The sequence below is a fragment of the Musa acuminata genome, chromosome BXJ1-4 (genome assembly GCF_036884655.1).
Source record: "Musa acuminata AAA Group cultivar baxijiao chromosome BXJ1-4, Cavendish_Baxijiao_AAA, whole genome shotgun sequence".
Classification (NCBI taxonomy): domain Eukaryota; kingdom Viridiplantae; phylum Streptophyta; class Magnoliopsida; order Zingiberales; family Musaceae; genus Musa; species Musa acuminata.
Genome location: NC_088330.1, coordinates 36,443,902 through 36,459,997, shown reverse-complemented (window position 1 = coordinate 36,459,997; position 16,096 = coordinate 36,443,902). Strand labels below are relative to the sequence as shown.

The 16,096-nt window shown below is 43.0% G+C and overlaps 1 protein-coding gene and 1 long non-coding RNA gene across 5 annotated transcripts; both read right to left on the bottom strand.

Moving 5' to 3' along the window:
- Positions 1-1,331: 1,331 nt before the first annotated feature.
- Positions 1,332-2,441, bottom strand: LOC135672574 (uncharacterized). Its single transcript, XR_010513016.1, has 2 exons — positions 1,851-2,441; positions 1,332-1,772 (listed from the first exon to the last, which is right to left on the bottom strand). It is a non-coding gene; the product is annotated as an uncharacterized LOC135672574 (long non-coding RNA).
- A 3,631-nt stretch (positions 2,442-6,072) lies between these two features.
- LOC135661322 (protein TIME FOR COFFEE-like) lies at positions 6,073-13,201 on the bottom strand. 4 transcript variants are annotated; one of them, XR_010507151.1, is made up of 15 exons: positions 12,744-13,201; positions 12,256-12,654; positions 11,964-12,133; positions 11,557-11,854; positions 11,050-11,467; positions 10,935-10,980; positions 10,759-10,848; positions 10,424-10,676; positions 10,264-10,330; positions 10,111-10,186; positions 9,576-9,974; positions 8,886-9,474; positions 7,083-8,792; positions 6,528-6,986; positions 6,073-6,409 (listed from the first exon to the last, which is right to left on the bottom strand). XR_010507151.1 is itself a non-coding variant. In XM_065176502.1 (14 exons), the coding sequence occupies exons 1-14, from the start codon at positions 12,868-12,870 to the stop codon at positions 6,943-6,945; spliced, it is 4,686 nt and encodes a 1,561-aa protein (XP_065032574.1). In that variant the 5' UTR covers positions 12,871-13,201; the 3' UTR covers positions 6,438-6,942. The 4 variants fall into 4 exon arrangements, 3 of the variants coding, with proteins under 3 accessions (XP_065032574.1, XP_065032579.1, XP_065032578.1); XM_065176502.1 differs by lacking the exon at positions 6,073-6,409 and having other exon boundaries at positions 6,438-6,986; XM_065176507.1 differs by lacking the exon at positions 6,073-6,409 and having other exon boundaries at positions 6,438-6,957.
- Between the last annotated feature and the right edge of the window lie 2,895 nt (positions 13,202-16,096).

The following is a 16,096-nucleotide window of genomic DNA, read 5'->3' as shown; positions in this document are numbered from 1 at the left end:
ACATGTTTAGAGGAATGATGGACGCTGAAAATTTTCAAATATGAGTTTTTTCGTATGTACGTCATTTCAATTTTAGTATATGTATACACTATACTTGATCGTCGATTTCATAGCGGAATTAAGTGGACCAAAATCGATGATGTCAAAATCTCGCATCAGTGGGTCAATGGGATTATTGATTCAAATGTAATTTAGATAAATTTGAAAATAAAATGTTATTATATATTATGTGAAAAAACAAATTGGTCTGGTTAATAAATAAAAAAAAGGCCAGGAATCACTGGTGATAGATATTTTCCATCTATAAGTATCAACCAAGACAGGTTTGGGGGGATTAAGAGTCCAACTCGGTTGTGGTGGTGGCTACCGCCTCGAGTCTCTCTCTTATCCCTTCCTCACCCACTTCACGCGGCCGCTACATTGTCATCCCCACTCCCACCGCCCGCTCACCCAATGGGCCAATTCCCGGGGAGTATTAATCTCCCTGTACTCAATTATTTTATCGTATAAAAATTACAATTTTATTATCTTTTCCGGGGCATCTATATTTTAAAAATATTATTTTATTATTATTACATCATAAGTATTGATTGATGTACTATACCCACTTACAATTCATAAAATTAAATATCATTCCTCATCATAGACCTATTGATAAAACCTTACGGAATTGAAGGAGATGATTACGATGAAACCTTGAAAGAAAATAAAATGATTATGATTGAACAAAAGTAGTGGCACAAAAACGATCATGACGAAACGAAATTGACAAGCCACAACAAAGTATATTTTGGGTTCTAGAAAAAATTAATACATAAAATAAAATTAAAAATAAGAGTATTATCCCTAAAAAATTCTAAAAAATATTTTTTAAGAGAAAATGCTCTTATTATTGCTACATCTAAATTATTAATAAATGCTATACCCACTTAAGGTTAAGGACTTAAAATCATATATATATATATAAGCAACCCGACTGTCACGGACGTTTGGGGCCCTCCACACTCATGCACTACAGTAGCCGACAATGGCCATAGCATCTGATGATTAATTGGCCTCTCTACTACATTGGATTCCATGGTGAGAGAGAAGACATCATTCTTCTAAAGGCTACCCAAAGAATTATTCTTTTATCTTCTCTGGACCACAATCCACTAGCCACAAGGTTCTAAATCTTGAGATGATTTTGTGGGGGAAGGAGTCATTCGTCGGTCAATCAAATTATATCAATCAAATCCTGAGATATTTATACAATAATTTGGCTTTCCGAAAGCTTAGGTTTCTTCATGATGGAGATAATATCTGTATCACAGAGTTTATGGAACCCCAAAGGAAGGAATGATCTCGAGAAAGCCCACAGCAGAAGAAGAAGTCAGTAAATTAATTAGCTACTGAACAAGAGAATCAATTAATTCTAGCTCGACAGCTTCGAAGGATGTTCCATGACCGAATGTACCAAAGAACAATGGCTTCCTCTCTTCCTCCTTCCCCAGGCAATGCCTTTTGCTTTAGTGGCTGGTCCACTTTTACTGTTCCCAGATGCTTCACCCATCACAACTCCAACAGCAGCAGGTTGAGCGTCTCTCTGCAAGTCCAACACGGTCGTCAGAAGCACGCTGCAGCAAATAATGGGAGGAACAGAAGCTCCAATGGGTGGTCAGTTGCAGATGAGCAGCACGCAGACTGAGAAAGGCTGGTTGAGCCACTGCGGTCTGTAGGTTCCACAAGCTCAGCAATGCAGGAGGAGCTCACTTCGCCGGCAATGGCTATAGCTTCTCTCAAACCCAAGTCTTCTCTCAGAACCAAGGTCATCAAACCTATGTCAACATTAGATTTGATCGAAGCCATACCTGCCGCCAGCGGTCCACGATCATATGCATCATCAAGTTCAAGCAGAACTCGTCTCTTATAAGCAGTCAAAACTCCTGCTTAGTGCTCGGTACACAGCCTCAGCGTGCAGTCACACGAACAGCCCTTCTTTCATTCTCCATTCCCCATCAGCTACGACTTGCACCACCAATGATATGAAGTGGATCCTGCGTACAGTGCCGTGAGGGCCACAGCCTTCGTACGCACGGTCGTGCATCCAAAAGAAGACGAAGCAGATCAGAAGCCAGCAGAAGCAGCAGCACAGATTCTGACATCTCATCCATAACAAAAGATGTTCCCAAGGAACGACAACTTAGAACAGTTGCTGACAGCAAGACAGGATCAAACCCAATGTTACGCCTCTGTGCATGCTTCCACCACGGCTTGATAAGATTGGAGAGAAGCTAAATGTGGTCGACGGCATCCCACGAGGAGAGCAGCCCCACCCGTCGCCCTAATTATTGTGGGAGATGCTCAACATTCAAAATGATCCACACACAAACATGAGCATGTAAATGTCTTTTGTCTCTTTGTTTGTCCTCATAAAAGACGAGTGGGAAAGAAGAGGTGAGAAAGACTGGGCACTGATCCATTGTTTGAGGAAACATGAGCATGTATAACCTTTTCTCGTCTGTTTTAAGGGGGCCACTTATACCCATATATATATATATATACACACACTTTATTATGGTAGTAAGAGTTTTAAGTTTTTATTCATGTTTTATATATTAAAATTTTATAAATTATAAGAAACGATTAATATTCATAGTTAGTAGTGAATGTTAAGGATTTTCTTTCTTTTTGAAACATGTTTTACAAATTTAATACATTTATAAATTTATAAAGAGTATCTCAAGTCAGACACTTTGAGTATCTTAATATTCGATGGAACATTTATGTGATAACAAAATTAAAGAGTATTTTTGGTATTATATTAATTTTTTATAAATTTTATGATGGCAAAAAATTTTATTTATTTATTTTATATAATGATAATTTCTCAAAAAGGCCCCTTACTTTTGAACTTTTTCCACCCCCTTTTCATTTATTCTCACAGAACGCCTCTCACATTTCCCATCTTCCTTCGCCCTCACATCCCCTCCTCTCCTCTTCCTCTGTTCCTGTGACATCTTCCTCTCTATTGTGGCGGTCGCAATCGCCCCTCGCCTCCCCTTCCCTTCTTCTTATACCTTGAGCGTTGCGCCTCCACGTTCCGCTGCAACACCTCCAGAATGTTGTGCATCGCGTCACCGAGGAGGTCATCCTCATCGTCGTCGTCCATCGCAGGAGGTCACGAACGCAGCTCTGGTCTCTATGTGTGCTCTGTTCGTAGCACTCGACCCATCGGTCCAACATATACATGAGCATCGCGAGGACTCGAGGTAATGGAAGGCATACAAACAACCTTCGACATCGACCCATTTTGTTGGAGGCGATGCACCACCCTGCAGCCCCTCGATCCAGAGGTCGAACTCCCAGAATGTCATTGTCATCGCACGGACAACGAGCTTCTGGAGCTCACCAAATCGTGCTCGAACGTCGCTGCCCGCCTCGTCGTCGAAGACGGTCGCCGAATCGACGGAGAGGCGGAGGAAGAGGAGAGAAGAGGCGAGGGCGGTCACGACGGGACGGCTTTTGTTAACCTTACTTCGATTCGTCGGCTTCGTCTTCGTCTGGTTGCGACGTCTTTTGCGGGCCCCACCTTTTAGGGCGTTTCTAAAAACGACACGTAGGATGTGGGGATTTTGTTTTGACACCCTTATCTTCTGTCCGGCTCATCTCCTTCGCACGCTGGTCTCCTTCCTCATTTACTCCGGAGGGGGGGACCGATCTCTCCTCGAAGGCCACCATGTCTTGTTTACGCCGGCGGCGTCGTTGGAGAAGAGTGCACGGCTACTCCACCGGCATCAGCCTCTCTTCTTTCTCCTCCACCTACCTCACCGCTCGTAGATGCTGCAGAAGCTCCCCCTTTCTATCTCACCACCCTCGGGTAGCCGAGCAAGGTGGTGAATGAAGGCTCTAGGAGAGATGATACGGGTGGGTCGTCCTCAGCTTACGTGGCTCTGAGACACATGTAAGCTATGACAACCATGGATGGGGAACATGTGAACCTCTATGTGATGGGGCATGACCATCAAGGACAGCAATCTTGCTTGGACCAGAATCTATGCAATTGAACTCGTGAGATTAGTATTATATGTTGTGGATAAGTGGTCTTGGTGTGATCACTGGGACCACGTAATCGTGGGTGGATCAGATCAGATCCACCTTGTCAGTTCTCGATAAGGATGTCAGAGTCCACCTGCCCGAATCACTGGTCAAACAGAGGGTCAACGGTAGGTAAAGAAATAGACATTAATTTTCTGAATTCGAATCTGGTTGACTATAAAAGTATTTGAATCAGCTCCAAAATTTTCGTTTAAATTGATAAAATAGATGTGAGTGCTCCGAAAATAAATCTAATTCAACCGTGAGACAATAGGTTTAATAAAAAAATTAATTAGTCGACCTAAGATTCGACCATTCAAGTAATCAAGTATATATATATATATATATATATATATATATATATATATATATATATATATATATATATATATGTATGTATGTATGTATGTATGTATGTATGTATATATAATATTTTTGGTACCTCTATCAGAATATTATAAGTCTATTAAAAATTTTAAAAAATATTATAACTAAGATAAAATGGACTCTAAATTCATTAGAAATCAAGTTATATACAAACATAGGGTTTCAAATGTGTATCTTTAATGATTTAAATATAAGAATAATTAAATAAGAAAACTTCTATCAATTAATATAGTGGAACATGATATTACTCCACTTGTCTTATTAAGGGGTAAATTGATAGAACTTTTCAAAATTCACCCATATAAAATGTTTGTTCCATAATCATTTTCATCAATATATTTTGGAACTGCAGAAAGGACCAAATTATAAATATCATTTAATGGCTCATCCCTTGGACATGAGTTGTCCCTGCACCGCAGTGCTCGTCATATCCAATAATATTACTTTCTACATCAGCCTGATGAGTGGCTTTTCTTTCCATACACCCCACAAAGGCCAGAGAGGGCAGAAAGAGTTCATCAACATCAAGCAGCCCTCACCATAGTGCATGCACGTCATCCAATTCCTTAAAGCAACTCTCGCAGTCTTCAGCAGCCAATGATGCCGATGTCCATCAGACATCATCAATCTGCAGTCGGATTAGGAGAACACTGCTGCAACACAAAGTTGCGGTTGATCTTTTCACGAGAACGGCAGAGAGAACTGTGGACGTAAGTGGATAAAAAACTAGGGGTGATGGTTTCGTCTTCACCAGCAGTGGGCATTTCTGAGGTGAGAGGAGTGTTTTCGGGTGGCCATTGGGCGGGACATCTGCTGTGCACAGAGAATCTTTCCTGCACGGTACATTGAACACTTGCTTTGGGTACCAGAGAGAGGAGACGTGGGCACAGCGAGGATCCCGGAGACCACTGCCACATATGGATGCTTGCGCTTCAAGAAACCATGAGCCATCCTTTGCTTAATCATAGAACTCGAACAACACTATGGCCATTCAGCTTATAGTTACACAGGTTTTCTTTTTTTCTTTTTCTTTTTTGGCAATCAAGTTATGTTTGTTATAAGAATAAAACACAGGTAATTTTTCTAAAAAAGGATTCTGAATTTTTTTTCTTCTAATTTTTATTTTTTATTTGATTTTTTTCTCTCCTAAATGCATGCAGAGTAGTAGAGAAAAAAATACCAAATAGTAGAAGAAAAAAATTAGAAAAACTAAAAACCGAGAATATCTTCTGAAAAAACCTAAAAAGATAAATTTTTCACCCATAAAAAGAAATCATATGATATTCATTATTCTACCCTTTTCTTGTATCTTCTTTTATTATATTTAAGAAATGATTTCTATAGTATGTTTTATTTTTGAAATATAATTATAATATATATATATATATATATATATATATATATATATATATATATATATATATATATATATATATATATATATATACAGGGATTATAATCCCATCAGCTTCAACTAAAGAAAAATCAGATTTAACAAGAAGATGTGAAGGCTGGGAAAAATTGATGACAGAGAACAAAAAAGGTCAAGGCAATAAAGGGACAACCAAAGCTGCATACCAGATGGACCCTTGACGCAACACATGAATCTAACAAACAGGATCGAAGAATACTTTATTGAGGCTGCCCTCTGCCACCCATATCACAAGCATATCTACAACAATTTTGACCAGAAAAAGATGTTGAGAACGACAAATGTTTAGGCAAATCCTCACATCCTTTGTTGATGTGACTTCTGAGGACAACAGCCTCTCTCCAAGGAGAAATGGAATGGAATGAGAGGCATTGGTACTTTTAACCAAAACCTTCAGCTAAGAAGGCAGTAGTCTAAGAACAGACTTTGTTGCTGCTGCTGCTGCTTTTGTGATACCAACTTCCAATCATCCATTATCAGCAAGAACAGCAACAAATGCTTCATATCACTAAGCTTCAAGCATGTATAGCCAAGAGAACCATAAATCAATCTCTAACAACTTCAAAGAGAAATATTCATAAGAAAGAACAAGGAATAGCATGTAAGGATGATATTAATTTAATCACCTCACCTTCTGTTAATGGAGTTAAAACGAAACAAAAGAAAACAGTCCATGATGGTGTTAGCATTTGACTGCACTATACAAAATCGAGATGAGAGGATGCAGCCATCTTCTTCCCTAGAGTGCATTGTGATTAGCCCCTCCACCCGTCGTCTGCAAGGGACTCGAGAGCAAATCAAAATGCCGGTAGGCTGTGATCCACACCACCACCGTTCTCCCTCTGGGTTTCCTTCATCTCTAATTGTCCTTCCTTTTCAATCGTCGGCTATTTCCCGAAAGTTGAATTGTGCACACATCGAACAGCAACCGGGCCGGTGAAGGCGGATGAGAATCCTCCTGTTTGATTCCAGAATCTCATGTAAAGTGGCTTCTGATGCAGCCGGTGCACCCACGCATCAGCAGCCAATGGTTATCCAGTCCAGCATTACCTCTTCTCAGGCTGCCAGCAGGCATGTAAATTGTCACTTCCTGATAGAACAGATTATGATAATATGAGGACTCAATTCTGATGAAGCTGTTTTAAATTGTAATCCTATAAGATACCAATAATAAAAGAATAGTTACCAGCTGCAGGCTTCTGCTCGGATGAGGGCTTCATCGTAAATGGTGGCAAAGACATGTAAGGGAATGTAGCAGAAATTGGCGGGCGTGGAGAGCCAGAGGCAGACTGCGCAGCCACAGCCAGCTGAGCAGCGTTATAATAGCCAGGTGGAGGCAGGCCCTTTATACTGTTGGCCGCAGCTACAGAGGCAGCAGCCAAGGCCTTAGCAGGATCAGATGTGGTAGGAACACCAGCCAGTGTAAGCGCAGAGGGGGCACAAAGGGAAAGCATCCCAGCAGATGATGGTGCTGAGCTTTGTTGCTGCTGCTGTTGGGACTGTCGCATTTGTTGTTCAGATTGGCGCTTCTGATAATATTGAGCAGCAGTGGGAGCAGCACTGGACTGAGCACACTGGACCTGTTGCAGGTGGGGATTAGAGAAGAAGATCTGAGCCTCAGAGAAGGGTTGCTGCTTTGATTGCTGAGGCTGTTGCTGCTGCTTGGTGTTTGAGCTCGGGGCAGGAACTTTCTGAGGGTGCCCAAGAATGGATGGCATGTTTGAGTTACTCGCAGTTGTTGACTTTGAGCTAGAACTTGATGCTGATTGCTTTACAGCTGATTGTTGTGGGAGCAAAATAGCAGAAGTCTGAGGACTGGGTTTTACACTGGCAGATGCACTTGGGCTGCCACTTGCATTCTTGTTGACTGAATTTGAGGGCGATCCAACAGCAACAGAGGAAGAAGATGGAGATGGACTGCGACATACGCCAGAGAGGTGTTGACCCCCTGGAGCCACCATTTTATTTGAATTCACACCAAATGATATCTGGGTTTGGTGGTTTTGGGCGGGAAACGGTTGTTGGGATGCTCTGCCTTGTAGCTGGAGGACATTGTTTTTCACCAGCGGCGGAGCTGCAGCAGGATCCACAAGTCTTCCAGAGGATGTCTTGCCCTGAGGCCGCTGGATGGGACTGCCACCTTGTACGAATGCTTGAGGAAAGCCAGTTAGAGCACGAGGGAACTTGGTGCCGGTACAACCTCCAGGCAGACTCTCAGGATGCATATTGGTATTGTTGCTTGAGGCTGAGGGCTTTGAGCGAGTCGATGCAAGCTGGTGTTGCAACTGCTGCTTCTGAAGATGAATTACATGCTGCTGCAGTTGTTGGGAGGTGGCAGCGATGGTGGCAGCAGTTGTAGCTGTAGCAGTGCCAGATGCACGGTCAGTGGACCTACTGCCATTTGCAGAAGTGTGTATGAGGTTTACGGACCGGGCAGAGACGTCAACACCACTGTTACTGAGAACGGATGAGATGGGTGGTTCATTGTCTGCTTTTTCAAATGAAAAAGAATGCTGCAGACCTTTGCTAGCCACCATAATTTTTCTGTCCTCTTCACCTACCATATTTGTGTTCAACTCCCTCGCAACAGACTTAACATCTTCGGACACTTGGTGGACCTTCTTCTTCTCTGCAACTTGTGTGGTGGCAGCAACTGCAGCTGTTGTCATCTGGTGGTAGCCATGCCGAGAATTTTCTGGAAGGCTCTGTAAAATGGCATGATTTTGCACCATGGAAGAGAAATCGAGACCAGGTGTTGCAGTTCCGGCCCCACCAAAGGATGCAAAGGGTATTGCAAAAGCTTGAGGCGGTGCAAGCTCTACCTTCATGTTCTGCTTCTGCTGATAAACTGGCTGCTTATCACCGTGACCCCCACCATTGCCCATTGCTATAGCAGCTGCACCAGCAGACATCAAGGCAAAGTTCTGAGGGTGAATTGGCATAGAAATTGTTTGGCGAAAGATGCCCTTCTGTGATTGATAAATCGTACCATCAGTAGTGGGAAGGTCATCTTCCATGCCCTTGCACTCCATAGGACGAGAATGCTGAGGCAGGTGGTCCTGTCGATGATTAGTAGCCGGACAACCATTAGCATTTGCAACAGAAACACTTCCCTTTATACCATGTAACTGCTGCGGATGTTTCTGCGAGGACCCACTCAAATTGCCTGGATTATGGTGGCTCGGCTGAACATGCGGTAGTGGTCCTGCTGGTGGTTGCTGCTGCTGTGGTCGTAGTTGTGATGGGTGAAGCATGTGCGGAGGGTAGAAGAAGGGCATCGCTTGAGCATTACTAGTTCCTCGAAAGGCAGTAGCCCCTGAAATATGGGCAGGAAAAGGATACATATTGTTCTGCACAAAAGCCACGTACTGAGCTTCATTGGGAGGCAAACTAGCAAAGCTCAAGTTCACTGGGTTTGCTGTTCCACCACCTCCGCAGCTCCCCACAGCAGAACTCATGGCACCAGATGCCCGCACCTCAGCAGCAGAGCCTGGAGTAGATTTTGCTCCCCCAGCTCTGTTGGCAGCTGCAGCTGTGGCCTGCTGCTGGTTTATAGGGAAAATGAACGCAGGACCATGCTACATCAACAGAAAGTTGGATTTATAAGAAAGAGAATTCATTATTCCCTGTACAAACAGTTCAAAAAGATTTGATATGAACAAGTGACGAGAGTTCTTACCAGCATGTTGTTTGCTGCAGCAGAATGAGGCACCTGCTGGAAAATTAGTGGTTTTCTCTGGGCAGACTCCATGATTGTATTACTGCTTGAAAGCATCTTCTCCTGTGAGGTACTTCCCATATATGATGCTAAAGCTGGTGACCCCTTGGCCTCTTGCAAGGTGCCCATGTTTGCACCTAGGAAGCTTCCTTGTGTTGGATTTCCAGGAGTAGAGGCATCCGAAGGTGGAGCTATATTAGGATTATATGGCTTGGTCCCGTACAAAGGTGCAGCTCCAGCTGCAGCAGTCCAGAAACAATTCATCCTAGCAAATTTCTGGTGATTGGATATCATCTGCGCAATATAGCAATGTGTAGCACAGCGCTTTGGACGGGGATGCGTTTGAAGAAATGCTGGAGGCTGCAACAGAGGTCACAAGAATCAGAAGGTCTACCTCCATACATTCTTTTGCACATGCATTTGTGAGTGTTTGTGTGCATGTGGAGAGAGAGAGAGAGAGAGAGAAAGTGTGTGTGTGTAGGTAAGGAGAAGTAACCTGCAAGGAACTGGAAGGACCTGCAGATCCATCCATAGGAACAACAGCATGCAAAGATGGAACTTGACCCATGTACCTGAGGAAGAAGGAGGTGAATCCCCAAAACTGATAGCAAACTTTAGAGCCAAAGGAAAGAAAAAATCAACTGCATACCCATAAGGTGGAAAACCACCAGGCCAGGTTCCAACTGTCAATGGCATCTGAAGCGAGGGTGTCGATCCTGAAAGCAGATAAAGAGAAAAATTGAAATTCAGACATCCAGATGGTGAAGATCAAAGAGGAATGAGAATATACGACTGGAAATGTTCATCACCAGACTTCTCTTGTTTAGGCTCTACTTTAGGATCCTTTGCTTGCTGCTTTTGGACTTGAACCTTGTCGATGCCACTATCATCTTTCTTGGGCTTTTCCAAATCAAGTTGAAGGTCAAGATTCTGCTTGATTACTACTTGCTTCCTTGAATCAATCTCTCTCTGAACGGACTTCTCAGTCTGTTGCTCATCTCTAGTCACCGTACTCTCTGCGGGCTTCTCTTCTGTCTTATCCTTATTATTCAGTTTCAGTGCCTAACAATGAGAGATGCAAACTTAGACAAGTCAAAATAACTTTTGCCAACATATGGACAAATTTGTTAGGGAAACTTCATACGGTTTCTTTATCTGGGCCCTGTGGCTTGTGATCTGGGTCAAAGTCATTAAAGTCACCCATCTCTGGAGATAGCTTCCCTGGAGGAGGAGCCTGCAATAAAAACACACGTTCCTTCAATTAAATTGATGTTGGACGGAGAAACTTCCAAAGATTCTCAAGGAAGCAAACATACTCACCATCAGATCGATCTTGAACATTTCCTCCTTAGGGCTATCAGGCGCCCTGCATGAGTAGTTCAAGAAATTAAATCAATACTCTGGCAGAAAAAGATGATAGCAAATGAGAACTTACATCTTTCTAGCTTCCGTGTCGCAGATATTGACATCTAAGCCACCGCAAGCAGATCCTTTTGCCCGTGGAACGAGCTCTTCCTTGCTTTCCACCTTGTCCCCATTATTTGACCCTCCCGTCGATGTATGCAACTCCTGAGTCTTACCCTTCTTGGTCTTGGCCGACTCCTGCTGTTGTTGTACATCGGAGAGCAAAGCCTGGGAGACCAAAACATCGACCGACTCGCCACCAATTTTTATGGCAGCAGATGCACTATTCTTCTCCGATCTTGGAGATGAAGCCTCTGTCTTTGTCTGGTTCTCTGAGTCAATTTTGGCTACGAAAGGTACAGATAAGCTCGAAAGATGCTGTACTCCAACTGGACTCGTGGGGCTTTCTTCATCAAACTTCACAGGTCTAGGCTTTTTTCTCTTTGGAGCTGCACATACCAACGTGACAGTCAGCGAAGAAAAAAATGTTGGAGAAAACAGAGGGGAAAAAACGTAAAGTTCGGGGCACACAACCCACCAATCGCAGCAAACGGGGCAGGATTAGAACATGAATTGGACGACGGAAGTGCAGATGGATAGGCAACCGGAGATGGCGACAGCGAGTTTGTTGAGGGCACCCTCGATTTAGCTTCATTGCCAGACCCACCATCCACATCCCTTGAATCCACCTTGTGGCCATCATGCTTTGGAAGACACTCGAATTGCCGTGTCATCCCGTACAAAACTTCCGCAACCTCCATCTCGATCTCGTCATGGCTCAAAGATGTGGATTTTGAGATCTTCGGCGGCCGGATTTTGGCTCCACTCACCTGCTTCTGATAACATGACATCAACAAAAAAATATATTTTTATGTCAAATTCTTGAACCAACCTAATAGCACGAGAAAAAAGAAGAAGCAGATATGGTGACGAAATTTGTCCAACCATCTTCTTCCGAAGCGAGCCGTTGGAGGAAGACGGCGAAAGCTGCGTAGTGGATGCCGGGCTCAGCCTCGACGGAGAAATGGAAGCTTGCCGGGTGATTTGGTCTCCGCCTCCACCGCCACCACCAGCTCCCCCTAGACCTGAAGTTTCATGTGACCTTTTGCTTGCTGCTTCAAAACCAATAAAAGATAAGGTTAAGAGAAACGGGCAAAGAATAAAAAAGATTTTTTTTGGTCTAATAGATATTTTCTCTCGATTCCTCCCCATGTCTTCTCCTGTCCTCTTCGCCTACCTGAACGAGCTTTTCTGGGTACGGTGAACCCGATCATCTCATCTGGCTTCCACTTCACAACTTTAGGCGGAAAGCTCTTCCGGGGTAGCTGTTGCTGGTGATGGTGGTTGATTTGGTGGTTATGTTGTGGCGACGAAGCCGCCGCTTGATTTACAAGGGGGGGCGAGGACGGCGGTAGCCGGACGGGGACGGAGAGGTCCTCATCTTCGTCGTCCTCATCCTGGTCGATGCTCTCCTCGGAGCTTTCATCGGCTTCATCTCTGTCTCTGTTGCTCCCGTGGAGCGTCCTCTCCCCTCTTCTCCGCTTGCTCCGGCTAGATCTGTCCCGATCGCGGTCCTTCTTGGCCCCTCGATCCCGCAGCCTCGACGTCTCTGGCATCTCCATCCTTCCATCCTCCTCTGCAAAAGAGTTACCATCGCAACAACAAAGTTAAAATCTGACCAGAACAAGAAAGAAAAAACACGAAGACAGTCCCGGGACTCCAAACCAGGAGAGTCTCTGAAGCCGCTGCTGTTCCTCTGCCTCCTTCTCGACAACCCCCCTCCACCACCGCCACCGCCGTTCGCCGTTGCCGCCGCCATGCTCCCTCTCCGAGCTTCACGATGCCTCTCCATCTCTCCCTGTCATCCAATCAGATTAGCAGTTTCCCCTCATCGTCTCATCACCTCCACCAGATCTCCCGTAAAGACCCGACCGCCGCCGTTCAACGCCCAAAAAGTCCCAGATTCCGGACCTTCCCCCGGACCAGTTCGCTTAGACTCCCCGGAACCCCTCAGAACAGCGCAAAAAGCAAGGATTTTTCTGGCCAGATCTCGTCGTCCTCCTCTCTAACGCCTCGCTCCCTCTCTCTCTCTCCCTCTCTTTCTCTCTCCCTCTCGCGTCCTCCTTTTCTCTTCGCCACTGCTTTCGCTTTATCTTATGGTTTGCTTCGGTCGCCTCTTTCTGCTGCCCCCATCTGCTTTCGCCTCCGTTTTGTCACTTGCACACCCCTACCCGATGCGCCATCCGACGGCCCTGATCGCCCCTCCCATGCTCACCACACTCCGCGGTCCGCCCGATCCTCTTTACCGATCCGACGGACCTGGCGAGGCGGTGCCACCGTGGCGACATATAAGCCATAGGATCAGCTGAGGGCTCGAGCGGCCAGACCGAGTACCCGCGGGCCGCAGCAAGAATCGCCGCCCTATTCGTGCCTCTGACAATCCACCGACACGTGTGCGTTTCGACGGAGTAAAGCGCCCCAATCACCTGCATCTCCACCGGCTACATCCGGTCGCGGGACGTAACGCATAAATTTACTCTTGCGACGCTTCGCAGCACCTTCCTCCCTCCCCGAACCGTCACCGTAGCCCCCTCCGAGGCCCACGTGGAAAGCCCGCTAGGAATGATCGGACGGCGGAGATTGGAAGTATCACCGGGGGCGAGGACGCGATCGCCGTCGGATATAAACGACGACGTGGGCCCGGGCAATCCGGGCCAATCTGGCACCCGGAGCGGCGTGTGCCTCGGCTCGCCAAGCGAAGCGGGCTCATCTGAGCGGTCGGTACGGATGAATCGAACGGCGGAGTACACTTCGGAGACGCTTCGAGCCGGTACCGCGTGGGGCCTGTGAAGACCGGGCGCCCCCTTGATGCTTTTTCCTTGTCGTGTTGGCCACGTGGCTTCGCGCGTCGTCGCCCGGCTGCGTGGACCCACTGGACCCACCAGCCGCAGTGCCTCCTCCCGAACTATTATTATAATAATAGTATCAATAATAATAATGATGATGATGAAGAAGATAATAAATAAAAGTGGAAGGTCATTCTTCGGGGCAGCTGTGTCTTCAGAGCAATGTCTTTGTTTTTATATATCGATTGTGATATACAGATGTCTTCTTCCTTCTAATCTAAGAAAAGCTTTGACGTGGAGCCATGTGTTCAAGATTGATTGATTTGTTTATCAATATCTTTTATTTTATTTATTTATTTATATTAATGCTTTAAAAACACTAATACTATTATATAGTTTCCAATGGCTAGATTGTCAATAAATTATTACTATCAAATTTAACGCAAATAGGACGACAATCAAGAGAAGAGAATCCCAAGTGTCTTAGCCAACCAAGCAAATTGGTATCAACATCAATTATACAATGCTATTGACTATACACACACACACATATATATATATATATATATATATATATATATATATATATATATATATAGGTAAAAAATATTAAGTTATGTATTAATATCATTACGTATATTTATGTGGAAGGTTTTTAAATAAGAGATATTACAAAAACCCTCCTAAAATCCTCAATGGCCATTACCATCTCCTTTCAAATTCCGCAGCATTCTTCCCCTCTCACCACCATCTCCAATCTAATTGCAACCATTTCTAATCACTGCCACCAGAATCTCTCTCTCTCTCTCTCTCTCTCTCTCTCTCTCTCTCTCTATATATATATATATATATATATATATATATATATATATATATATATATATATATATATATATATATATATATATATATATATATATATATATATGCAATTACATCCTTGTTGATTGTGAGCTAAAATATGACATGTTGTAGTTCTAGAATATCATCAATCACATATTACGACTTGATATATAGATACACAAACAGTTGCATCTATGATTATGGCCTTGCTAATTTTGTTTGTAATTATTACTTGTGGGCATTTGCTTTGCAACTATTCAGCGAATAATATATTAGTTGCATTTAGGGATAATACAATATGATAAGGAGCCATAGACAAGTGATGGTTGATCCTTACCAATAGAAGAATTAAGTGACGATCACAACATGACTTCCAAAAGAATATATTTTTTCATTCACAATTGATTTAAAATGATATCCGATTAAGTAGTGGAAATATAAATACATCAGAGGATTTCTTCATTTTTTTTTCTTTGTTAACTATGAAGATTGGATTTAAGTATGAGACGATAAACGTTAAGGTATGCGAATAATCATATTACACGTTAATGACCCATTGAGCATGTAAAATATTCGGTCATAATTAGTTTTAAATAATTATAATGAGTACAAATAAATATCCATAATACGAATTAGTATTGATAAGATATGAATCACTGTTGACACCTCAATTCATGTGGTTGATACATCGATACTTATTCATTCAATTGATATGTTAGTTAACATAGCACCAGCTAAGAACTAACATGGCACCAATTGGGAGGTTGATCCAACCTTATAAAGTAAATCATATTGTATATATATGGAAAGATGATTTAGTCTATTGTTATCCCATTTTGGGTTCAATGCTATAAGATCGCGTTCATGATTAAAGAAAGTATATAATCATTGTCGATATCCGATGACAACTTTAAATACAATAGTCTGTATAAATATTGTAAATACACTTCTAAGCATATGAATAATTCATTGAATCTAAATAAATTTAACACTCGACCAAATCATCCAAACAACAAACAATAATCCCTACAGAGTATCAAATGCATCTGTCTCATACAAAGACTATACGTACACATCTAAATATAATTTATTGAATATAAACAGATCCAATACTCATCAAATCAGCCAAATAAAAAATAATAATCTATATAAATTATCCGATACAAAAATTGACTACAACTTTTCTTTCTTCGTCTAACACTATATCACAATAACATAAACATGAAAAATGATCGGAATCAAATTCTTTTCGAATCCAATTTCTATTTAATACGACAATAACAATCTCTTTGGACTAAATAAGACTAACTAAATGATAGGATAAATAAGAATAATAAAATGTTCAACTCAAATCATAGTCGACTAAGGATGAATATTACAATAGAATAG

Coding starts and splice junctions, on each gene's coding strand:
- LOC135661322 (XM_065176502.1), bottom strand. CDS start 12,870: ATGGAGAGGCATCGTGAAGCTCGGAGAGGGAGCATGGCGGCGGCAACG. Junction 10,677..10,758: donor AGGGCCCAGATAAAGAAACC/GTATGAAGTTTC, acceptor TCTCATTGTTAG/GCACTGAAACTGAATAATAA. Junction 9,975..10,110: donor GTCCTTCCAGTTCCTTGCAG/GTTACTTCTCCT, acceptor CCTCTGTTGCAG/CCTCCAGCATTTCTTCAAAC.